The sequence below is a fragment of the Equus quagga genome, chromosome 3 (genome assembly GCF_021613505.1).
Source record: "Equus quagga isolate Etosha38 chromosome 3, UCLA_HA_Equagga_1.0, whole genome shotgun sequence".
In the NCBI taxonomy this organism is placed as follows: Eukaryota; Metazoa; Chordata; class Mammalia; order Perissodactyla; family Equidae; genus Equus; species Equus quagga.
Genome location: NC_060269.1, coordinates 150742657 through 150769270, shown reverse-complemented (window position 1 = coordinate 150769270; position 26614 = coordinate 150742657). Strand labels below are relative to the sequence as shown.

General features: G+C 44.1%; 1 protein-coding gene across 8 annotated transcripts in view; it reads right to left on the bottom strand.

Annotated features, from left to right (window-relative positions):
- KIAA0232 (KIAA0232 ortholog) overlaps positions 1–26614 on the bottom strand; it is an 80427-nt gene that overhangs the window by 3848 nt on the left and 49965 nt on the right. For 4 of the 8 annotated variants that reach the window (XM_046657420.1, XM_046657423.1, XM_046657419.1 and 1 more), the window contains exons 4-9: positions 18778–18844; positions 17301–17382; positions 11969–15254; positions 10448–10519; positions 5704–5812; positions 979–1076 (exon numbers count right to left, since the gene is read on the bottom strand). In XM_046657420.1, coding sequence (XP_046513376.1) covers positions 979–1076; positions 5704–5812; positions 10448–10519; positions 11969–15254; positions 17301–17382; positions 18778–18844 — 3714 coding nt within the window. Of the gene's footprint in view, positions 1–978; positions 1077–5703; positions 5813–10447; positions 10520–11968; positions 15255–17300; positions 17383–18777; positions 18845–20054; positions 20141–26614 lie in introns of those variants that run through there. The other 4 variants (XM_046657425.1, XR_006888036.1, XM_046657424.1 and 1 more) reach the window with 4 other exon arrangements.

Sequence of the window (26614 nt, the reverse complement as noted above, 5' to 3'; positions counted from 1 at the left end):
AAGACTGGAGAGGGACAAGTGGAAGCAGAAAGACCAAGGAAAAGCCCAGAGCAGCTGTCCAGGAGAGGGAGGGTGAATGAAGTGATGGACGTGGGAGAAGAGGAAGGATCTGAAATGGCTGAGGTGGGATGGTCAGGACTGGCAGACAGACTGTGTATGGAAGGTGAGAGAAACAGGAATGAAGCACGACTTCTGGGTTTGGGGACTAAAGCTGGTGGGTGAACAGGGTACCATTCACTGAGGCAAGGAGGCCCCAAACACCAGGCTTGACATGTTAAGTCTGACACATCCCTGGGCAGTAGGATATAGACACCAACACTATAGGGTGCTAGGGGAGGAAATTCTCACAGGACTCAAACTAACACTGACAATCATCACACTGAGAAGATTAAAAGGTTCCTTAGAGTCATTCGCTTGCCTGCCTAAATGGGCAAGGTCGGGGCCTAGACTCACCCAGGCACAGGCCTGGTACCAGCCCTCAGGGAGTCACAGGCAGTAGGGAGGCAGACATGCAGAAAGAGAGTGCAGTCAGATGCTGTGGCTGTGACAACAGGAGGTCTACACCGGGTGTGGCCAGGGCACACAAAGGGTGGAATTTGCCCCACGGGGGCCGAGAGAGGCAGGAATGGGCGCAGCAGAAGGCCTCCCTTGTGGTGTACTCTGACAGATAGGGTGCCCACCAAGGATTCTGAGGGGGAGGATAGGGTCAGATTTACACGAGGAAATGCCCACGGGCAGCAGTGTGAGGGACAGATTGCAGGGAGGGGGGAGATGATCTGGGAAGTCCTGGCAGTAAGTGGTTGAGGTGGGAGGCGATGCAGACCCATGCGAAGGGTCACAGAAGAGAAAGGTCACATCTGCAGGGCTTGGTGACCTGGGAGGGGTGGCTCACAAGACTCCCAGGTTTCAACTTGAGCGACAAGGGATGGTGCGTGGCTGTTTGTAAGTTAATAATAAGGAGGAGGACAGTCCACTTACCCTATTAAAATCTAACAGACGCTCTTCATTACTGGGTATTTCTTTAACATCTGGATATTCTTCTATACCATTCTCTCCCTTGGCATTTGTATAACATTCTTAATCATTTTGAATGGAGAAGGGAAAAGAGGGAAAGGGGGGAAATTCCATTAAGACACAGTTGTGAAACATACATTCTTGTTTCATTTTTTGCTGAAAAGTCAGATCAGTTAGGCCTACCAACACTTTGGAGATTTTAAGCAGTCACTAAAAGCAGACATGGTCATCATCAGCCAGCCAGGTGTGCATGAGGAAAACACTATGCCAATTTAAAAATTCTTTTAACGACTGTTTATTGCATTTTTAAAAAATAGGCCAGCATAACAATACTTTCCCATTAGCCCACCATGAGATATTCCTTCAATAATCCATATTCACACCTATGATGTGACAGGCCCTGGGAAAACAAGATAAAAAGACTGACAAGGTCTGAGCTCTCAAGAGTGTATGTTGTATGGAGGGAGACAGACAATGCACCATATATATGCTCATAGAACACATGAACAAAGGAATTTCAGACAGGAGGAATTGCAATGGAGAAAACAAAACAGAGTAACACCTTTGTTTGTTCTTTCTCAACTCAACATGATACTAAACTACGCACTTATTTTATCTGTGGCATAGGGAAAAGAAATGAGGCCAGTAGTTTGGGTAAGTGGCTCACAGAAGGGGATGGAACTATAAGCTGGAATTAGAAGGAATCAAATAAATCATTTAGTCCAATGGTTCTCAACCCTGGTTTCCCACTCAAATCACCTGGAGAGCTTTAAGAACGGTGTGGAAGCCCAGGCCCCCATCTGAGGTGCGGACTGAACTGGTCTAGGACAGAGCCCAGGGAGTAGCATTTTCTGAAAAGCTCCCAGGTGGTTCTTGTGCACAGCCAAGGCTGAGACCCGGTGGCCTTGATCTAGACCAGCCCCTATTCACCTTCGCTCAATGGAAAGGCGGCTGGAGCAGAAACACAGTGAAGAGCGCAGAGACCTTGGGCGGGACCAGATTTGGACCCAGGCTTTGACATCACTGTGTGTAAGTCCTTTAATGGCCCTGAGCAGCTGTTTCCTCAAAACTACCCGCAGTAGTTACCATGAGGCGTTCATGAGAGAGTATGCTACCCCGTGTGTGATACCAGAGAGGGCAGGGCTGGCACTCAAGGACTGCTGTGCTGTCTGCCACTGGGTGGCGGACCTGTGCCAAAGCCCCACACCCCACCCATTCGGCTACCACTTGTCCTAGGTGGCGTCAGTGTAGTGGGCAAGGGACTGTTTCCTTGACTGGGACATGCACACAGATGGAGCTGCATCCATCACACCCCCGCCCCTTCATTCTCTCTCCCTGCTTTAGGAATTCCGTGTGCAAAAGGAACTTGTGATGCTGCAGGCATCGGGAAGGGGCAATTTTGATTTTCATGACCCTCACAGTGACAGCTACCATGCTCTGGCTTATGATATGTGCCAGGCACTTTACTCTTCACAAGTACCCTCTAAGGGGAGCATTACTTTAGCCTCTCTTTACAGGGAACGGAGGCACTTGACTCCAACTCAGTTTTGTCTCCTGAGCCCTTCATTGTTATCTATACTGTTTCCCTGCACGACTCTCTCTTTAAGACTGAGATTATACATATGCTTAAAATGAACCTTCCAAACGTTTAGAACCCAGTGCATGAGCGCTGGAGACTGCTGCTCAGGACACATCTGCCATGGCACACAGTCTGTAAGGCCTCTCTGGTCTGGCTTCTTGCTGCTTGGCGGACCTCGTCCCTCACTGCACTCTCACACGGTTCCCCCTTTGCCAGGCACACTGGAGCACACCAAATGCACTCTTCCCCTGCATCGGCCGGTGCTTCTGCCTGCTACCTCTCCCTGCAGGTAGCCCCAGCTGTCACATGGCTCGTGCCCTTATTCCCTCAGGTCCCTGCTCAGATGTCAGCTGATCAGGAGGGCAGGGACTCGGTCTGTGTGCCTCTGCATTCCCAGTGCTCGACACAAGACAGGCATGTAAGAATTATTTGCTGAGTGGATGCAAATATGAAAGCACAGTGAGGCTGACAGGCAGCAGAGTGCAAGGAGCTTGGGCTTTCAGGCTAGATGGACTCCTGCACTGCTCTGGGTAGCTGGGCAATCTGCCTCACTTCTCAGCCTCCATCTCCTATCTTCCTGTAAAAGGCGATGATCCTCCTTCCTCCAGGGAGCTCCCAGGTCAGCCCGTGACTCAAGGCAGAACGTGCCTACTAATCATTATTAGCAACCTCAGAAGCCTCAGGAGCAAAGACACGAGTCCCCAGTCACTTCTGCTGAGTGGGTGAGAGGCTGTTTTCCTGGTTAACCCTCTCCCGAGACTGCACACCCCGACCCCCCTAAGATGAAAGAAGGCTGCTTCATAACATCACTACAAAGCGACTGTGCAGGGACTTCACTCACAGCTGTGAGTGGAAGGTCATTCAAAAGCCTGGTCACCCTTACTTATCCACTGAGAGTTTCTCTATATGCCACTTCACCAAAAAAGAAGCATCATGTACTAACAATCGTTTACAGCACCTACCAAAGGACTGCACAGACACCAAGGACCCAGAGCTGAGACTTGGAACTGAATTCCTTACTAATTACTCAAACAAACTGGGCGAAGGGCGCCAAGACAGCCCAAGACACACTAACAAAGCATGAACTCCGTGCAGTGAAAATCATCATAAGCCCCCACGGGCAGTGGTCCTTCTCAACCCTCAGGCCCGGCCTGCTGCCACATCCCTCTCTCCCTCCTGGCACTCCTTGAATGGTCCTCTCATTGCACTGCTCTGGGGCACTCAGCCCTTCCTACCTGTATTCCCATTAACTGTGTCTGTGACTTCTCACTCACCCAGTGCACCAGACTGCACATACGTCAAGGCCAGGCTTGTGCTCCTATCACCCTGGTGTCTCCCTGGACACCAATGCAAACAGCTGCTGTAGAGAGCAAAGCTTCTGAACCACAAAGAGATGGCTTAGACTTGAGCCTGAGCTTAATGGCTGATGCCATGATTCTGGGCAAATTACTAAACCTGAGACTTAGCTTCCTCATCTGAAAACCAAGTGTGACATCTCACAAGGCTTTTGTGGGGGTTATATAAAAGAAAAGATTGTGGGCTGGCCCGGTGGTGCAGCAGTTAAGTTCACACGTTCTGCTTTGGCGGCCCGGGGTTCGCCGGTTCGGATCCCGGGTGCAGACATGGCACTGCTTGGCAAGCCATGTTGTGGCAGGTGTCCCACATACAAAGTAGAGGAAGACGGGCATGGATGTTAGCTCAGGGCCAGTCTTCCTCAGCAAAAAGAGGAGGATTGGCAGCAGATGTTAACTCAGGGCTAATCTTCCTCAAAAAAAAAAAGAAAAAAGACTGAGAGCACCTTGTAAATGATAAAGGGCGACACAGATATTAGTTAATGGACGAGCAACAGGCATTTATAAATGCTATTAAATAAACAAAGATGCTAAAAATGTGCTCTCCTTATGACCCAGCAAACCTCTGGGAAGGAGGAAGGCAGGTCTGGGGAAGCTTCATTTGTGCCCACAGAGCAGAGAGGCAAACAACCCCGGCTGTGGCCCCGTCAGCTAAGGCCAGGCAGTGCAGGAAGGGCAGTGCAGGCGTCCTGAGCGCAGGGAGCGTGCAGGCATCCTTGGCAGTGAGGGACGTTCCTCGCTCCACAGAATGATAAATTCGCTAGGGAGACCTGAACATGTAAACGCTAACAAAAGATTACCTGCCCCTCAGGGCTCTGACGGGAGACTGTTAAATAAACGCTGTAGCCGAGAGCAGCCCGGGAGAGGGCAGCAGTCTGGACAGGCTCACTCTCTTGAGCTAATCCATTTAGGGTGCCTCCTCAGTTCCCACATCTCGCAGATTTTCAGATCAAGATTCTTTATAGCTTCTGGGTGTGTCCACCTGGGATGCCCACAGACTAAAATCATCTTCACCAGATCTGCTCCTGTTCCCAACTCCCTCTGTACCCAATCTCCCCTAACTCCCTCCTGCTCTTCACTCTTCAGAGAAAGTCATTCAACAAACTCTGGCATCCTCTACAAAACCTCTGGATGTGGTTCTTTTATCTGTTCCCCCTATGCCTTAGTCCAGGCTCTTATCCTGTCACTCCCAGACCACTGCAAGAGCCCGTTTCAAGTCCACCTCCACTCTGTTGCTAGCATTGTTTTAAAACACACACCTGACCTGACCCCCCCGCCCCAATCTGGAATACTCCCAATGATCTTGAGTTCCAGCCTGTTAAGCTCTACCCAACTTAGCAGAGCTCCCAAACCTCCTGACAAGCTCCGAGGGCCCAGAGGGTCCCTATTCCCCAACTTGCCACAGACCCTCCTGCCTTTGTGCAGTGCGTTCTTCTCATGGGGGCTGTCCTGTCCCAGCCTTCCCCCGGGCGCCTTCCTGAAGGCCGATGCACAGCTCGCCGGGAGCCTGGACAGATCTCATCAGGGTGGTACTGCTTCTATGTACTCCAAGCGTTCCCCACGTCAGGCTGTGGCTGAGTCCAAGGGCAGAGTCCAGTTCTCCTGTGTCTCTGTGTCCCCAGTGCCCAACAAATGCCAGCCACACAAAACCTCTCGGGAATGTTTTCTGGACTGATAGTCACAGCAAAAGGATTTATTGCTCTTAATGCATTAGAACTCCGAACAAATGAATGAATGACCTAATGCAGGTCTCCTTACCTTCACACTCCGATGCAGGAAAAAGAGGAGAGTACAAAGCTTTTTCCCACCAGCTCTGTTTTTCTTGCCTTCTATTCATTCCTTGTACATCGGTGCTCAGTACAGGAAACTTTAGATAAAACCAAATACAGAAAAAGTTTAAAGACTTTCAGGATAAAGGAAAAAATCCAAGCATTAGCTATGGACTATAACCCCAGGATTTTTAAACTGATGAGTTTTTTACTATTCTAGACGGGTGATTAAAAAAGCCAAAGGGGTCATAGCATATAAAGGAAGTTTTTCTTAAGAAGCACTTATATTGGAAGTGGAATGAAAGTCTTTAAAAAAAAATACAACAAAATTCTTACAAGGCAGAAATATCTAACAGAAAATACCCCAAAGTAAGGCAAATTTCTAGCTTTTGAAGTGCAGAGAGGTTAAAGGGACAGCCCCGAGTGCCCACTGGTGTAAGGCGCTCTAGAGAAAACAAGGAGGCCTTCTCCTTCACACACTCAGGCAGCAGGGAGTCAAAGAAGAAGAAATGGGCAAAAGGAGATTTTAGAGGTAGAGTTACTAACTAAACGTCTTTATAACTGAAATATCTGCTTCGGCGAGAACCAGAAAGAAACTGAGACTAAAACCAAATAATAAACCTGAGAATAATTCAAATTCAAAACAGGACATACTCGTTAAAATGAGGGAAGGACTCCTGAGAGCAGGAGAGATCCATACTCTTTGCACCTCCATGGTCCTGGCAGAGCAGAAGGTGCTCAGGCCCAGAAGGGGGCTCCAAGTCTGAATCCAGGCTCCATCCCTTACTAGCAGAACTCTCAAGGCCTGGCTGGACCTTGCCCGCCCACCTGGGCAGTGAGGATTGAACGCAGTGTGGCTAGTGGTCGACAGACAGCAGCTGTCATTAGTGATCAAGGCATGTTGCTGTGACGTGGCCAGCTGCGGTCACTACGTGCATCCTGGCATGCCAGCGGTCAGGGCAACCCTCTTCCATGTTCCTCCTTCACTGTGCCTGACAACAGGCCTCCCAGGGTCAGGCCTCATCTTGGCATCTTTGCCCCGCCACGGCTCCTAACACTCTCAACAGACATCTCCTCAATGGAGAGGCTTGAAAACACTGCACACATCTTTACTGTTTTAAAAGACATTTCATTACGTGTTAAAGCTTAAAGTCTGAACTGTTTTAGCAACTAATGATCATCAATTCTCTAATAGGATTTTGTTACTCTCTTAAATGTAAACTATTGTGTAGGTCTAAAACTTTTTGATTTAGTAATGTGTTTATTATTTAACTAAATGGAAAACACACTTCAAAAAACTTTCATTTTCACTTAACTTTTCAGACATACTCCTAACTTAGAAACTGAAGGAGAATTACACTGTCTAATCGGGGTGGTCAGTTAACCGTCACTGTGTTCTCCTGCAGCTTATTCTAACAATAAAAATTAGTACTATTAGACAAACAGATACCAAGGTCAACAGAACTGACAAAGCTAAGCTTAATGCAAATGAGGCCAGCAATATGCAAGATCTGCAGTTAATTCAAAGTGACTAACTGCACCTGGCACACACGCACAGCGCCCTAAGACCCCTCCAGAAAGGCCTTATCTTCTTCCCAAGGTGCATCTATGCTGTGAGATGACTATGCTCAGGAGGAGCCAGGAAGGTTCCCTGGGCAGGACTCTCTCCATCATCCCCAAGGCACTACTGAGAGGCGGATTCGGAGGCAACAAGTTCCACCTGAGGAAGAAAGTGTCCTGGGCAGGCTGCGGAATGATCAGTGTTTTATTTCTGTGAGTGCAGTTCTTCTGCTTATCATTTCAACCTTTCTTGAGACTGTGGGAATGGAGGCAAGGGGAAGGGAGAGAGACGTCACCATGGAGGACCGGACACGGGCGGGAAAGCAGGCTGGAGGGGGTCAAGGCACCACCGAGGGGCTGGGTCAGCATGAAGGAAGCGGAACCAGATGCTCAGCTTCTTAAGGGCAGGGACCACATCTATCTATGTGCATCTCCAGGCATAAGGCCTGGCACAGAGTAGAAGTAGATACTCAGTGTCCGCTGAGCTGAAGAAACGGTTCCACCTGGCCTAAAGCCCCCGTCAATCTAGCATGCCGTTCCCGCTCTCTCCTGCTGACACCACTGTTAAGCTCAGGCCAGCTTCTGCAATAGTTCCAGGATGTTTTTCTATGTCCTTCATTTGCGTGTCAATCCTGATGGCAGGGACTTATTTGTCCTGTTTTATGCTACACTATACACATATTCAGTAAATATGTATTATTTTATGACATCTTTCCACTTAACTATTTCTAATTTTTAGGTTGCACAGCAAAGACAACTATGCTTTGCTTAAATAATGTATATGTACTGTATTAATTTAACTTCTGGTTAGGTTGAGAATGAAAACAAGAAAGAATGGAAGAAAGAGAAACAGCACAGACCATCACCCTGGATGAAGCAAGCACAGCTCTGCCTTAGTGCCACTCTCCCTGTCCGTGTCTCCAGATAGCTTCCTGGCTCACCTTCTCCCCTGCAAGCTTTCTTCAAATTCCACCTTGGCAAGGAAGCCTGCCCTGACACTCCCATTCCACCACACCCCTTTATCCACTCTTCTCCTCCTCTCCCACAGCACTGGTACCCTAACACACCATACACCTTTGTATGTTTATTGAATGGAACTCCACAACGCAGGCATCTTTGTTCCTTATCGCCAGGCACCTAGAACAGCACCTGGACAGAAGAGGCTCTTAATCAGTATTTGATGAATGAATGAAACAGTGAGAAAAAAAGAGAAGACATAAACTGAATCCAGAAAGCCTGACCAGAAATGTTTTTAGCAACAGATGTAATATTCAGTAATTCTTTAGAAGACGGAAGTTAGGTAAAGGCTCACAGCTTTAAATTCTCACTAAACGTTCTTAGTGCTGACAGAGAGAGAGGTGTTTGTTGTTCCTCTTCTGAGTTTGGCTCTGGGAGTAGAGCCTGCACAGTACTCCTCTGCCACAGTTCTCAGTTATTCAGGTCACAAAAGGAAAAGAAGAGAGGAAATGTAAATGAAGAGATAAGGAGAGCAACAGAGACCAACTGGAGACAGGGCACGGCCTGTTCCAAGTTTCATTTTACAGACAGGAAGCACCGGGAAGAAGTGGGGCTCTGCCCCTTGCACTGGCACCCGGGGCAGGTATTCCACTCCTTTGGGCCTACAGGTCCTTAGCAGTCATGGGGGGAAATAAACCTGAGGCAGAAGGTCACCGTGGGCATTCAGTGGGATAACGGTGATAAGGCAGAGTGGGCAGAGTGCCTGGCACAGGTGGGTCGCGTACCACACCCCCTGGATGGCCCCCACTCCCTCTACTCATCAAGGCCTTCTGACTTCCACAGCACATTGTCTGCTGGGCAAAATGGCCTCCCCTCCTGGACTGGACTGTAAATTCCTGAAGACAGAGACTCAGCCTTCTGCTTCTTTTTGTGCTTCAAAGCACGTGGCACTAAGTCGGTAATCAAGCAAATGACAAAGAGAACACTTTTGCCACAAATTTATGCACAAATGGATACCTGAGGCACACGCTGCCATCTCTGGCTTTCCATTTTATCCCTGAGAACCATGAACTACTGCTGGCAGCTGCCCTGCACACGCGCGTGGTCTCAAGCCAGGGCCCCCTTGCTTGCACTGCTCCTTCTGCCTAGGGTCCTGCCTCCTCCTTTCTGCTCCCGCGCACTCGGGTATGTTCACAGAGCCGGCCTCTACTCTCACAGGCTGGGAGGGGTTCTCCTCTGGGTTCCCACAGCATCCTGTGTTCATCTCCACCTCGCCACCCACCAAGTTACCTAAAATTACGTTTGTCCAAATGCCCTAAAAGATAAGGAACTGGCTAGGTAAATCATGGTACATCCAAAAAGTGGAATAGTATGCAGAAAATAAAAAAGGAACGGTTATTGTAATAAAGTGTCATTTCAGTAAAAAGAGAAAAATAGGAGGAAACATATGTAAATATGTATTTGTTTATACATGCATAAAATATTCTCGGAGGATACACCACAACTCATGCTTATGGCTGCTGCTAGGGAGGGACCTTTGCACTGTGTATACAGCCTCTGTAACTTCTGAATTTGAACCATACGAATGAATTATCTATTTCAATTAAAATAAATTATCTGTTATCAACGGGTCTTCATGCCTGGACTGAATTCCTCGAGGGCAGGGACAATGCCTTGTTCATTCAGGCACTGATCTTAGCGATGGGCATGTCACAGGGATTCAATAAATATCTGCAGAATTGAACTGAACTAAGCTTTTGAAAAGAATCGTAATCCATGCTCCTGGGCCTCAATTCTATCAGAAAGCCTACATTCTAGTCCACTTGCTCTGAAACAGGCAGGCAACGAGTGACCTTTAAAACAGGGCTCCTAGACTGCTCTCTGTAAAGACTGCCCTCACTCGGCAAAAGGGGGAAGAAGACCCTCGTAGGAGCTCCCAGAGACTGACCAGGCAGTGTGAAAGAGTGGAAAGGAAGAGAGGCCCCAAACTGTCCCTTCAGGCCACTCTCTCAACCCCTCCACACCTCAGATGGATCTATGAAACAAGCTCTGACTCGGCTCTAAACTGTAGTGACACTGCTGAGAAAGCAGGGCTGAGAGTACTGACAACACCCAGACCATCAGACGACCGCCACTATCCTCTGAGGACTGCACTGGCAGCTAAGGCCTTTCAAGACAACCCAGAATTCTGATTACACATAAATACATCAACATACTAGAAAGCGAAGGAATATGGTAGTGCTATGATGTAGAATCTCGCTTCTTTCCTCTTTTTCTTTCTTCCCAATCTGGAACCAGGGGAAATACAAAGTACATAAAGGAATATTTAAGGATGAAAAGCAGGGCAATAAACAAGCAGATAAATGTTAACAACGTTATTGTTTTTTGTTCTCAGCAGTTCATATTTCAGTGTTTCAATGGGACTGAATTCATGTCTAAGGATCTCCAGGCAAGCTCATTAGAGCAGTGATTCTCAAGTCGCCTATGGGGCTTCCTACCATCGTCGCATGCACTCAGGGCCACTCCTAGGCACCGACACGACACATGAGTAAGGCACAGTCTGTATCCATAAGAAGCTTAAAATCTAACGAGAGACTTTAAAGTAAATAAATGACTCACAAAAAATGGAAAACGCAATAAAAAAAAAAGAGGCATAACGTACATGCAAATGAAGAGAAGGAAGAAATTATTTCTGATGCAGGGTGGGGTGGAGTAGGGGAGAGGAGGAATGCAGGATGTGTCAGTGAAGGAGGTGGATCTGAAGAGAGCCTCACGGTGTGGGCAGGATTTAGCCTGAGCGGGTGGAGCATGCAGAACAACAGATGGGAGGGAGGGGCACACTCATCTGCACTCCAGCCACAGGTGGCACGACTTCTGACCACCTCCAACTGTCCTCTCAATAAGCTGTTCCTGGAAAAGCGCCAGACACTGCTCTATCAACTAATGGCTGAAAATGGGCAGAGCACTATGCTTTTTTGTGAAACACATTATTGCCCTAAGTGTTATTTCTTGTACAATCAATTTAACCTCAAACCACTTCTTAGGAATAGTCAAAGGGTACAATGACTCCCATTAACAAAAGTACTACTCTTCACGTCATTTGATAGACCTAACACATAATTCACATGGTTTCAGGAATATGCACTTTGTACAAAGCAAGGGACGTGTGTACAGGTTCTGTAGAAGCCATTTTGGTGTATTTAGATGATGGGTTAACTTTTACATGTACCACAATATATTTCAGAGAACTCTAGACTGATGTAATTTATTTTACAAGTAAAATGTAAGTTTTAATAAACTGATCAAAGTTTCAGAGGCAGTTAGATAAGCCTGCTACTTAAAGAAGGCCTTTGCTGCTACTTCTGAAAAGCAAAGGACCTCTCGAAGAGTAAACAGCCACTTCCTGATTCACTAACTTTGTCAGCTGGAAAGCTTATATATTAGGTTTTGCTTTAAGCGTAGTACCTGCATATTAAGACAACACTTAAGAATCTCATATCCTATGATTTATTTAAAAATGTCTTTTCTCTGCATAAAATGTCTAGTGTCTACTTCGAATTTATGAATATCAAATCCATTTTAAGTCCTTTTGTAAAACCATAAGAATGCCAACTTTTAAGACATTTAAGCTCATTTCCCAATAATTTAACCTTCTCTTTCACTGCCTGATATGGCTGTTCTTGGATTACAGTCTGATCAAATCCTTCTACCAAATACCCACACACAGAGACACATACCTCTTCCAGATGTCCCGAAGAAACTGGATTATCTTCATAAGCAGGGAACTGACAACCTGCTTTGCAACTGCAAAAATTATTAATTTCTTCCTCGCATTGTGCCATTATTTTACAGTTTGCTTCTGAGCTTTCTAAATTGATTTCCAGAGATTCATTCATGCTACATTCCAAACACTGATTCTGCTTTCCGACTGACAGAATCCCAGCTGATTCCTCCTGGGAATCCAGTGATGTCTGAGCACTCTTTTCCATCCCAGATTTTTTTAACCTGGGAAGGAATCTTCCAGACTCAAGCTCTGATTTCCCATAGTAATGGCCTTCTTTCTCTGCATCTTCTTCCAGTGGTTTGAGGTCTGCCTGTGGATCTTCAAATGCGTCAACTTGAGAAGGAATGGGAATATTTGCTTCATCTTTCTCAGATTCAAATTCCGACTCGCTCCCTCCTCCTGGGGACAGTTCAGATGCAGAAATTGGGCGAAAGTGAGTCCTAGGAGAGATCCGAATAGCCCTGTATTGTGTTCTGTCTACGCCACATATCCTGGGGTGAAAAACTTCACTGTCTGAATCAGAGCAGAGGATTGACTTCGGTTTAAAACTAGGGCTGAAAGATGCAATCCCTTCGGGTTCAAATGAACATTCTACGTGAAGAACTTGTGAAAATGGATTGCTTAGGTCAAAAGAAGAGAAGGAATATTCAAGTCCAGGATCTTCAACTTGAAAGTTACCACAAGCTCCTAGTAAGTCTTCATGGAAGATAAAAGAAAATCCCTTATTTAATCCATTTTCCCCACTCTTCGGTTGATCGTTCTGTTCAAATGACACAAAGGGTTTCCATAACTGCCTGTGACCAGGAGCAAAACTGTTTCCTGGGGTCATAAAGACATCTGTACCAGCTATCGTCACAACATCAGAAGCCGCACACTGTAACAAGCTTCCTTTTGTGTGACTGGGGGGTACAACTGCCCACTCCCCATCGCTGTTAAAGGTTTTGAGTTCTCCGTAAACCCCTCCGAGGATGAACGCATTCTCCTTGTCTTGGGCTACGTCCCAAGGTTTAGAGGGTGTAGTGTAATCACCGCCGTCCACCTTCGATAGCTCACTAGAAACAAAAGCTCTTTTCTCCAGGTTCTCTTTCTGTCCCTCCCACAGATGATATTCTGATCTCTGCACAGCCTTATTAGGTTCCTGGAGGGTCTCCATTTTAGCTTCAGCATCCAAACAGCAGCAGTAGTTATTTACATCTGTTGAAAACAACTCATCATCAATTCTTTCTATTTCTACCATAGCTACAGAATTGCTATCTGCCATCTTTGTCCAAATGTCTTTAATAACCCCTGAGCTGTAGCCATCTCCATGTGGACTGCTTTCACTACATACTTGTGTAGTTTCAAATGTTTTGTTTTCTGTTTTTTGTTCTAGCTGAATACCACAGACAGATTCTAGTTTAGATTTTTTTTTAAAAACTAACGTAGGAATTTCTCCTAAAGTTCTACTGTTTTGCTGGCAAGTTTCATCTTGCAAAAAATCTAGAAGGTCTTCATCTACATAATTTGACGAGACTCTAGGAACTACATAATTAATATCTTCTGCATTAAACTGCGTTGATTCTTCAAACTGAATATTTAATGTCTCATTGTCTGAACGTGTTTCTTCTGAATGGGACCATGGACTACAAGTTCTTGTTGAAAGATTAGAACAGTGTTCATTTTCTTCAAAGGCACTATTTTTGGTCCATATTAGCAATCTAGACTGTGTTTTCCCAAGCATATTAGCACTAGAATCTGTATTTTCATTTCCCAAGTTGAGTGTTTCAAAAGAAAATGGTAAAACAGAATTACTGCATTGCACTTCAAACACTGAAAAACAAGAGTTTATACCAGATCCTTCATTAATATCTGAAAAGAGCTCTTGATTGCCAGCAAGCAAATGCGGATTGAGTGCTGTGCTGTCTAAGATTGGTGAGAGTCTAATTGGAGAATCTCCTCCAAAACTCTCTCCATCGGCATCGCCAGAGCTAGATGAACAGCACTCCCAGAACTGAGCCAGATTGCTAAGGTCTTGCAGGAATAAGCCCTCAGCACCTACAGAGCTGGTAGAATCTGTCCATATTGCACGTTCCCCTTGCAACTCCATTCCATCTAACACTATGCAACATTCTGCCTCAAAATCTGTTTTCTCTTTGCTTTTTTGTCGAATCATATTCAAAATCCGACTTTCTCCTTGCATTGTTTCTGAGGCACCAGGATCCAACATGGATTGATCAATATCCACTTCATAGAAGTGTGTTAATTCTGATAGATGAATATCATCCAAGTATTTGTTGCCCTCCGGAAGAGAACAGAATGAGGTCCCAGTGAGGTCAATATCCTCATTTATAACTGCAGGCATTTCTACAAAATGACCATCAATGAAAGTACCTGCTGCGAGGTATGTTTTATGAATATTATTGTTGCTGATACAAAGACCGTGCACTGATTCAGACAATTCTTCTACTGCCTCTGATGTCAGATCACTTGTATCTTGTCTGTTTCGGTATGTGGTCTCTAATTTACTTTTTCTGCTCAAAGGAACAAAATATTCAGCAATTGGTTCAGTATACCACAACGGTTCCTCTTTATATTCTTTGTCGTTTCTGCTCTCCATGTAGAGGTCTCTTCCTTCGGCGCTCCCGACGTCTCTTCTCCCCGCCTCCTTTGCTGGTCTTTTACCCCGTTTGCACAGCTGTCTGACAGAACCACTGCTGCTACTGCTACTGCTTCCGGCATGAAGGTTTCTTTCAGCCTTTTCGCCATGTTTCAGTGAAAGCCTGCTTTGACCATTCCGCCCCTTTTTGTTCCGAATTTCCCGTGTCTTGTGTCTTATTTTCACACACTTCATGGATGCTTTTAATTCTCCCTGATTACCACTTGAACTTGAGCCTGCTTCACTAGAGCCGGAAGACCACGAGCGAGGGCGAATCTTTCCTTCGGGTTTATGTCGGATTTGCTTTTTGTACACGGCAGGCTTTTCTTCCATTGTGCCATGACTAAATTTGTTCTCCTTCTCATTTTGACTTCTGCTCTGGGTTTTCTCGTGGGCAGTGGTGGATACGTCATTGCTCCTTTCCCTGATGACTTCCCCTTCACTGTTGCACTCCTTGGGAGAGGATGTGTCTGTGCTAGCTGGTGGGGCTGTGGATGATGAAGAAGAGCTAGAGTAAGAACAGACTTTAGACTTGTTCCATACAGTCATGATCTCTTGCAGGCAAACTGGCTTCTCAGAAAGTGGTGGAAATGCTTCATAGTACCTGAAAAAGAGAGTAGAGTCCAAAAGTGGGCACTTAGACATATTAGATATAATAAGACAACATTACCAACTAGAGAAAGGGGCTATTTCATTTTAACAGTCAACATTTACATCATCCAAGAATTAACAACTTTTAAATAATTAATAATATCATAAAATACGCTCTACATTTAGTCCAATGTATCAAGCACCGAGATAAGCACTATAAGAATACTAAGAAAACACAAGATGACAGTTTTTATCTTCAAAGTTTGAATTTTAATCAAGAAATGACAGGTTAACAAATACAACATGGTGGAAAGAATGTACTCTTTTGATAAGCGATACCTAAATTTCATTCTCAGCTCAGTCACTTACTATGCTTGTGACTTTAAGCTAATTATTTGATGTCTTGGTCCATTATTTCCTCTACTGTAAATGGTGACAATATGACTTACCTCACGAGGCTGCTGTGAGCATTGTAGACAGATGTAGCTGAAAAGCTGGATAGCTAAGAAGTCAAGAGTATGAGCTCTGAAGCCACACTCCCTGAGTGCAAATCCTGACTCTGCCACTTATTAGCTGTGTGACCTTAGGTATGTTACTAACATCTCTGTGGCTCAGTTTCCTGACCTTCAAAATGAGGGTAATAATACAACCTCACAGAGTTGTGAAGAGTAAAGGAATCAATATGCGAAACGAGTCAGAACAGCACCTTCCTAAGTGATTACTGTCATGATTGTTATTTTTTCTCAGGAGGCTAGCACAACGCCTGGCATTAAGCAGGCCCTCAGAAACAGGAGGGACCATGGTGTTGAAGTGTTCGTAAGAGATGATGCTGGTGAGGCCTAGAACAATCAGAGAAAGGAGAGCGCAGCTGAGCCTTGAAGGTCCAGAAATGCAGCAGTTTAGGGAGTACTAACTGTGAGACACGGAAACTTGTGTGAGGACACGAAGACACACGCATGTTGTGCTCGCGGAACTGAAGCCTGATTAGACCAGCAACTACTGGAAATGCAGGGTAGGAAAAACCAGGGAGGCTGGTTTCAGAGGGCTTGAAAACTGGAGGAAGAGTTTTCAGTTTCCCAAAGAATCCAGAGTCAGGCTGGCTAGCAAGGGAACTGTTGTTTTGGGGGCAACAGTCAAGGTCACACAAGAAGTGATAAAAGGCCATGTTTTCAAAGGGCTATACTTGACTTTCCTTTCAGTCTATACCAGAGCTGTCCAACAGAAACACACTGTGAACCTCACATGTAATTTTTAATGTTCTAAGAGTCACATTAAAAGTGTAAAAATAAACAGGTAAAATTAATTTCAATAATATAGTTTTACTTAACTAAATATATCTACAATAATATCATTTCATGTAATCAATATTAAAAAATACTAATGCAATATTTTACATTCTCTTTTATACTGAGTCTCTGAAACCTGGTGAGAATGTCACACGTGCAGCACACCTCACTTTGCAGCAGCAGGATTTCAAGCGCTCAACAGCCACAGACGGCTATGGCCGCTACACTGGACAGTGAAGGCCTACACAAACCAATTAAATTCTCTTCCTTAAGTTTTAGAAGTTCAGAAGATTCAAATAAAATGTATAATAAGGAAGTCTGCTTATAATGCAGCTGATTTTAACACTAACCATTTACAAAGAAAGAACTAAAAGCATGTTTAGGAAGCAAGTTTGACAAGGTCAACGACTTCCCCACATTCCCTTTGGAATCAGCAGGGGGAACCTTGTGTGTAAAACAAGGATAAGCATAATTTCCTACAACTGTCTCAAAGGACTAGTGTAAATTTCAAGGTGACAGTACATGAATGGACGGTAAATAACCTCATTCATTCATTTCACAAATATTGAGTCAATATACGTAATAAGGATAGAACCATCTTATTCACCCTCGAATTCTCAGTGTCAAGCACACAATAAATGCTCAATAAATGTTTCCTGGATTATAAAATATGAAACCAAATAGATGATGAACAAACACCTGTAAACCACGCAGCGGTTAGCAGCCTGAGTCTCACAAACGCACACGTCATCACTGAAGACAATCTTACGTACATTTCCACTTGATCCTTTGCTGTGGGGGATAATTCTGCCTCTGGAGAGGGAGACCCTTCTAACTTTTTGTGAATCTTCTCTTCTGTTAGGAAACAAAAATTCAGAAAGATTTGCCTTACACCTAGCTAATAAATATTCCCGTTTTTTAAAGTTTCACAAGTAACTTTAACAGCAATTATATAGGCTTTTGTGGCTTAAAAAGAACTCTATACCAGTTTGTCTTTTTAACAAAAATTTATTTCTTCAGTGTGCCGCAGGGAATTCTCTGGCTAAACCACATTAACATTGGGCTGAGAAATGAGAGTTGTTAACCTCATCACTGATACAGTGCTCCGGAGGCACTTAATTAAGAGACTGAAATCCCCTGTGTACTTATTAATTACACCAGAAGGAGAGAACATCTGTTTAAGATTCCAAAAATATTTTCTCACAAAATTCTGCACTCATGAACTTTATATTGACTCATCTTGACTAATACTAGTCAGCAAAGAAAATTCTTCATTACAATTAGCTCTCTGTTACTTAACATCTAGGTGAGCAAGGGCTGTGTTTCAACTAAAATAGAAGCAAAGGGCTAAATTCTTAGCTCAGCTCATGATACCGCCTTAGATTAAAAACAAATAGGGCCTGCCCCGGGGCCGAGTGGTTAAGTACTCGTGCTTCGCTTCGGTGGCCCAGGGTTTCGCTGGTTCGAATCCTGGGCGCGGACATGGCACCGCTCATCAGGCCATGGTGAGGCGGCATCCCACATGCCACAACTAGAAGGACCCACAACTAAAAATATACAACTATGCACCAGGGGGCTTTGGGGAGAAAAAGTAAAAAATAAAATCTTTAAAAAATAAAAAAAAACCCAAAACGAAACAAATAAACTCTGCCCTTATAGGAAGGCTCAAGACTTGGAGGGCAGCAAAATGACCAAGAAGAGGACAAGGAAAACAAAGATCTTTAACCTTAACATGTAGCTCTCATTCTAAGGGCTTGCAAAAAAAAGTTGGGAAAAGAAGTTATGAGGGTTCACGAATCAAAATGACTTAACGAGCTTGTCAAGTCTGCCTTTCCAAAGAATTCCAGAGTCAAGGCAGAAGTTCCTTCCAACCTTTATCAACATCTTGCAAGGCCTTGACGTCAACAGGCAGATATTAACAGGGGGGCAAGGATGGGAAAGAAGACAAAATATTGCTCTCGATCTCTGAGCTTCAAACAAAATGACATGTCTCCTCTCCCTGAGGGCACCTGTGGATTAGGTGACTCCTCTGAGAAGAGGGACCTGACCAAACTGACTGCCGAGGGCTGACCCAGAAGTCACAAACAGCTGAAGACGTTGCATGATGCTGGCCTGGCGACACACACCGAACACAAAGACTGTATTCTCATAGTTTCTTTTTTTGATCAACTCTAAGATTTCCCTCCATCAGATTCCTCGGTGACTCTCCCCTACTGTGCGCAAACACAGGCCCTGGTGCAGGGCTCTTACCTTGCTTGTTCTGAAGGTCTTTCAGTCTGGAGCAGAGCTCCTCCACTAACGTCTCGATGCCAGAGCTCTGCATGAGGACATAAATACATATTAGTTTACCACCAGGTATGTAAAAATCAGGTATTTGTATACTTTTGTTTTAATATAAAGGTTTTCTAAATCTTTCACATTCCAAAGAAATACATGATCAATACTTAAATGAACACAAGAATTAAAATGTTACAGGTCTGTAGATCCTATTTAGTATACATATTTTACTAATAACGAATAGTCAATGGTATTTACTGATAAAATATTAATGTATTTCCCAGAATGGCTTCTGTCTTCCCAGGGGTATAGCATCTTCTTCACGGGGCAGACTAAGCACCTAAATGCCCATCATATGGCTAAATGTCAGTCACCATCAAAAACATTATTCAATGTGAGCACGGTCTTGTACCAGACTCGATATAAAGAAAAATCACAAAAATCTCATCTTGGTCCTCTAGGAGCTCACAGACTAAAGAAAACAAGGTGATTTTTTTCTTTTTTAAAGTGAATACTCACGACTGCAACAAAAAGAGCAATATAGAAAACACATGCCAATACTGTGACATATGCTGAATGTGAAAGCTGTGTTAGCCTCTATATAGAACTGGGATAAAATTTAAGGAGAGTACATGGAAGAGTCTGAAATTTGGAGGATAAGAGTCAATCTTTAAAGAAAAATGAATGTTGGAAACATGCACTGCAAAATAATCTTTCACTCTGTTGACTTTCACACTTTTAAAATTCTCACAAGAAGAAACAAAACTATTTCACAATGTACAAAAAAAGGTGAATGTATTTCCTAGGAACCTTATATTTATTCAGTGGCCAAAAGTCCTATTTAAACTGGAACTGAGTCTCTCTAGGTGGACACCACTCGAACACATGCACATGACTGCTCACCCTTCGCCCTCATGGGGCCTTGAGGGGCTAAAAATAGAAATTCACCCCATTCACCTAACTCAGAATGACTCAGCACAAGTATTACAGACAGCCTAAACAAGAACCCACAGCTCCACAGTCTGAGCAGCAACAAACACATTACAATGAAAATGTTAACTGCAAATATTGATAATTATATTCTATCCGCATCATATCACAGCTTTTAACAGGGAGACGGGACAGAGGGAGACAGAGAAATGGGCCAGGAGAGAGCTGTCCTTTCCTTAAAACACTCTTAAAAACCATGGCAGATATTAGTGATAAACACTGCTCTGACTACACAATTCCATCAGAAAGACTCTGCTTACCATAATGTTCAAGGTGTGATGAGTATGGCCGTTTTATTCAATTTTCTCCAGATCGTGAACCTAACACCCGTGTCAGCTGACACCCTGCTGCACGCTGTTCTGTACAGCAAGCCTATGTCACTGGGTTTCTAAACCCAGTACCAGTCTCCAGCGCAGAGCACCGAGCCTCTGGGGATTGCTCATTCAACCTCCTTCAGAACTCAAAACGGCCGGCCGTTTAATACGCCACAGAGAATGAGCATTACAACCTAGTGACTACATACTATTTTTTATGCTTTGTCTTGGAAATTACTTCCACACAACTGTAACTTTTAGTTGTTCTGGATAGCAATGCAGCTTAGAAGTATATACACTTGCTCTCAAACATAAATGGCATAGAAATAAGGAGCTTACTCCTTAACTCTGTGCATAAAAGCAAGCTCTACCCATCAGGCTTCTGTCTTATTGCCTTGACTACTGCAGCAGCCTACATACATAGACATATATATATATGTATATATATATATATTTTTTTTTTAATCATTAGACCACTGGCTTATCATAATAGTAAACTGAGAAGCAAAAGTGGGTATCAGAAGCAGCCATTGTACCACCCTGTCATCTCCTGGCAGGTATTCCAAAGTGTGAATTTGGAGCTGTTAATGAGCTTTCCCAATCACGAGGTAAATTATTAGATAATTTTAATAACCATATTTTAATAGTATACCATATCCAGAAGGGCACTTAAGAATACTGAAAGCCTACAGTATCTTGAGAAATAAGGGAAGTAAATTATACTTATATTTTAGTGACAACTCTAAGGGAGAATATGCTGTACGTGAAAAAAAATGGTAACATTCAACCACTCAACTTGTGAATTGCTGTTCCTGACTATAAAATGGATAATATCCAGTCAGCTCCCAGTATTGATAGAACACGTTAAAATTCTCTGCAAACCGTAAGAACACTCTAAAGTTCAAGTCACAGTACTCCAACTCTGAAAGCCCTGAACCAGTGACTGGCAAGTTTCAGGAGATGTTCAGGAAGCAGTCTTCTGAATGCACGACCATTCACTGGTTTATCAATTACTCACACATGCATTCACTCAGTCAGTCAACAATCGGTCAGGAAGAGCACCCCAACATGTCAGGCTGCACACCCAGAGAGACAAGGTCCCTGCCCAAACAGCACTTACATTCTAAAAACTCTTAACTTCTCAGAAGACATGGCGAAGTGGAATGTATTTGGCCACATACTTACTGGACAGCAGGGTTTATGTGTTGCTCGTAGTCTCTGAACCCAAGACCACTACACTTTCCTCTCAAGATCTGTGAGGGGAAACTAAGATGACGGACATGTGAGGCATCCATCAGAGTACCTGCCACAGCAGTCACTTAAATGTTGGTGTCATTTCTAGATTTTGTATATGTTTTCCATTTTCCAGAATCTCATTTTTGGATTCCTCTCTTCTAAAATGCCTTTAATTTTTGCTATGATTTGAGTTTGAGATTGGAGTAAGAAAGATAACTAACCAGATCCAGATAACCCAAAGCCCTCTGGATTCTGCCTGGATTCCCTGGTCCATGCACTGATACACTCCCTCTCCCAGGCTGCCAGGTGGAGGTAAAGACCCTTATGTGATGCTGAGCCGAGGGCAAACACTGCAGCTACTGTCCCACCACTTCTGGGGAATTCTTTTTATTTGTTCCCTGACAAATTTCCATCATTTCCCATCCCACAACATTTTCAGTGTTTCTCCATCCTCTCCATGCTTTCCATTCTTCTCAACTAATGACCTTAATAATCATTAGCATAAAGAAAAGAAAGCAATCTGACTTACTCTGCCTCATTATCTCTTCTCTCCATATTCTAAGGTGTCTGTAGCTACATTAATCATCTCAAAGGTTAATCTTTTATGGAGAACTCATTTGGACTGGATATTCCCTAACTGTTGTACAAGAACGCCCACTCCAACCCTGTGATCATTAACCAATATGATACTCAGGGGTACTTAATGCCTGTTCCATTCATGGGTGGCAAAGTGGGAGTCAAAAAAGATCTGGGATTGAATTTCACCCCAAAGTCAGCCAGATGACCCCACACAAGTCATTCACTTATCAAAGCTGCAGTTTCCACATCTGAAAAATGGTGAGAATACCAGCAGCGCATTTCCTAATAGCTGGTTATTAGACTTCTTGCATTGTTCCCCTAATTTCTTTTCTCTCCTATTACCATTTCTTCATTTTTTGGTCCTGCTTTCTAGATTTTCTCAGCTATACTTTCCAACTCTTCAACTGAGTTTTTTCATTTCTATTATCATGTTTAGAATTTTCAAGAGGTCATCCTGTCCCTTGAATGTTTCTTCTTTATAGCAACCCTCTCCTCAGAGAAATGCCCTGACCTTCAGTGTAGTGGTAGCCAGGCAGAAGACAGGGGAATGCTGGGGCATGTGGCTAGGTGGAATAAACATCCCTGGCCCACAGCCATTCAAAGATTAAAAAAATTTCTAAAACCCAAACAAACAAAAAGCTGTTTCTGTCAAGGTAGCCACAAGAAGATTGTCATTCCCCTCCTGAACCACAGGAGGATCTAGAAAAATCTACCCACTGGCCTGCCTCCAGCTCTTATTTACATTTGCTCTCTAGAATACGATATAGAGGAGGAGAGAAGTATCCAGTGGATAAATATTATCAAATACCTATTATGTGCCAGGGAAGTAGAGATGTACGTCCTCTTGGAGTGATGGACAAAAGACGGTTAAAATTTGTCACAGGAAGTAGAGACTGTCAACCTCTGTTTTAAGTAATGATCAATAACTTGACTAACCAAGGCTTAATTAAATAAAGGCCTAAAGACAAAGGTAGCCCTGCTTGGCATCATTCTTTCGCGGGGAGAGCAGCATCCGGATGCGTCAGACACGGTGCTGTGTAAAAGCTGGAAAAGTTATTTGGTTTCTCTGAGCCTCCATTTCATTGTCTCAAAAAGAGGAAAATACTTCAACTTGAATTAAATTCTTCAGCTTTCCTAGTTCACCGCAGCATCCTGTTGATCTAGACAGACCATATTTTTCAATATATAGAGAAAAATGTCCTGGGGCCAGCCCAGCGGTGCAGCATTTAAGTGCGCTTCGGTGGCCCAGGGTTCGCCAGTTTGGATCCCAGGTGCAGACATGGCACTGCTTGGCAAGCCATGCTGTGGTGGGCATCCTACATATAAAGCAGAGGAACATGGGCATGGATGTTAGCTCAGGGCCAGTCTTCCTCAGCAAAAAGAGGAGGATTGGCAGCAGTTAGCTCAGAGCTAATCTTCCTCAAAAAAAATTAAAAAGTCCTGTTTCCTACTTTAATTTGGAGATGGCAGTGTCTTTTCCCTTCAGATATCCATGTTCCTCCTGTAACAACTAAACTCCTGAAGGAGATTCAGGCACAGAAGCTTGGAAGGCTCTGGGTTGAATGTCTGACATACTATTTGTCACACTTCACTATTCAATTAACAAGAATAGTCAAGTTCCCCAAAGTAGAACTTTGAACAGTTCTCTCTAATCTAGGGTGCATCAACTCTAGAGGAACCCACTAATGGGTATACAATAAAAGCTTACATATATCTTTCCGGTTAGGGCCATAGCCTTCATCAAACACTGAAGCCTGTCATGCTAAAAGGGTTAAAAATAGAAACACCGACATTCATCTACCAACCTGATGCCTAAGTATATACTCTAGAAAAAGCACTGTATACGTGCACAAGGATAGGCGTACAAGAACATTCCTTGCTGCACTCTTTGTAACAGCCCCAAATGGGAAACAACTGAGAGGACCATTACCAGAAGAATAAATAGCTTCGTAGTCTTACAATGGACAACTATTTAGCAGTGAAAAAAAAATTATAAGATACTATCAAACACAGATAAGTCTTTAAAAATGTTAACTAAAAGAAGTTGCAAAATAGATACAGTATGGTACCATTAATATAAAGTTGATATACAAAATAGTCACATATTTGTGAATCTCCTCAAACAATATCTAGTAAAAGTATGAAAATATGCATGGGAAAGACAGATACCAAGTTCAGAGGTCACCTCTGGCAGAGATGAGGAGAAAAGCCATCAGGCAAGGGCCTATGGGGCCCCTTCAGCTGTTTTTATAGTAATTGATCTCCTAAGCTAGGCACACAGGTAGTTGCTGCTCTGTTCTCTATCCCTTTTCCTAGGTCTGCCTTTCCACCCTTCAAGTGCTCAGTGTGTTTTATATCCCATCCCATAATCCTACATGTGCCTCTTTTTATGCCCTTTTGCTCATCTCACCCTCAAATTTTTGTAGCAGTCCCTCCCATTTGTTTCTTTTCTTATATCCTCACTTTTCAACATTTGATATTTCAGAAATTTCCTGTAAAAATCCCCACTTTCCACCTTTTCTAAAAAGCGATCAGAAGACCCGGCACCACTAGGAGCACATGTGCCAGGACAGCGATCAGCTGGAGCCGTGATGGATGTGCTCTGCCATTTACCACAGGCCTCGCCTCTCCCCACGTCTCATTCATTTAGCTTCCTACTTGGCCCCTGGACACATGTGAGACTGCAAGCTCTAGCCCAACCAACAAGCAAACAGTCTATTATTTAACCTTCTCCCCCAAACCACCCAGCCCACCAACCCCAGACATGCATATCCAACTGCTTTCCAAAATCTTCACTTAGCTCTCTCACATGCATCTCACATTTGCATCTTCATTCAGACCCACTCACCTACAAATTAGTGCTGCTTCCCTAACTTCCTTTTCCTCAGGAAATGGAAACTCTATCCTTGCAGTTGCTCAGACCAAAAACCTTGGCTGTCTTCCCCGACTCCTCCCTTTTTCTCCACCCCAAATCCAATCCTCTTAGCAGTACCTTCCAAATACATTTGGAATCCAGTCAGTCCTCACCCTCATGTACCTTCCAGACTACTATAACAGCTGCTTCACTGCTTTCTCTGAGTCTGCCTCTGCCCCTCCATCTACCCAGCCTCACCCATCCATCCAGCCTCAGGGCAGCAGCCCGTGGGATCCTAGGAGCACTGAAGTCAGGTTACATCACCCCTCTGCTCCAAACCCTCCAACACTTTACGGCTTCTCAGAGGAAAAGCCAAAACCCTCCTAAGTGCCTACAGGTTTCCTTGAATGACTCAGCTCCATCTATACCCAAGAAGATAACTAGGCTTCCTCAAGTAGGGCCGCCTGCGACAACACAGCAATTGTGAGCATTCTCAGCGTTTGACACCACTGGCTTCTCAGGGGTCTGGCCGGTAGAGGGAGCACAGCATCACCTCCCTACAACAGACACAGAGCACGCAGACAGGCACCTTGTACATTTTAAGTGCTCAACAAATGTTACTTCTCATAGTTCTGATGCTCTTTGATTATCCAAAATGAGTTAAGTTCATTTGTCAGCATGCAAAGAAATAATTATCATATATGGTCAAAATTAATCCAGAAAATAAACTGCCATGAAATATTTTACATGGTTTTTGTATATCCAACTCTGTATAGCATATAAACAATACATACGAAAAATACTAAGATGTACTATGTACTTTTACTGGGAAAAAGAACTTCACTGGCGGGCATAGCTGAATGTGAGAATACTGGCAAGTGCAGTAAAACTCCACAGTACCTGGGGCAGAAACTTCCCTGTCTCTCCGCAATCTCAGGTGGAGGCAGGGCCCCAGAGCACGCGGCAACATCGTTCCTTTACAACTCCTGACTGAAATTAGCCGTCTTTGTGTTCCACCTTTCCCTCTCCCCAAACATAGTGTTGTCGAGTTTCTAACCTTCTGATGATTCCCAAAACAGGAGACAAAATACCAGCTTTGATTCAGTTTGAAGTTGCTCAATCAAAATAAAATGGAAACATAATTAATTATTAAAAAAACAAAAACAAACAGTATAAAAAGCTCTAACTTTGGGGATAAACAGAACCAAGTAAACTTGAGGATTCAAAAACACAACAGCTGGCACAGTTCAACATTCTGCTCTATGATTTCTAGAGGGAGGGAGGTCTGGTCTATTCAACAACGCACGGCAGCTCAGGACACCATCACAGCACAAAACACCCCTCCAGGGGAAGCGCAAGTCGCCCCGTTTCTCTTCACAGGCCCCATTATTAACTGCAATCGAAGCAAACGCAAAACATGTTCTAGAAAACAAACCCCCAGAGAACTGTATGTTATTCAAATGTGCAAATGAAGGGGTTGAGCAAAGGCAGTTACCGTGGGACCTAACAAACAAGAAAGCACACGAAAGCTCGCGATCTCCGGGAGGAACAAGTACGCACCCACAGCTTACAGGTCTTCACAGGTGTCGCCAAATTTTAATCAGCATATAAAATTAAATTTTGACATAACTGAGTTTCCATACTGTCTTGGCGACATCTCTCAGATGAAATATTGAGCTGAGCAGGTCACAGAGATGTGCCGTAATGTGGGGTAAAACTTGTTGCAAGAACAAAGTGGAGGAGCAGTGTCACATGACAAGGATGTAAAGGTGAAGCCAGAGAAGTCAGCCCTCTACCTAACCAGGACGCTGCTTCTGCAGAGCGCTAACATTTGCCT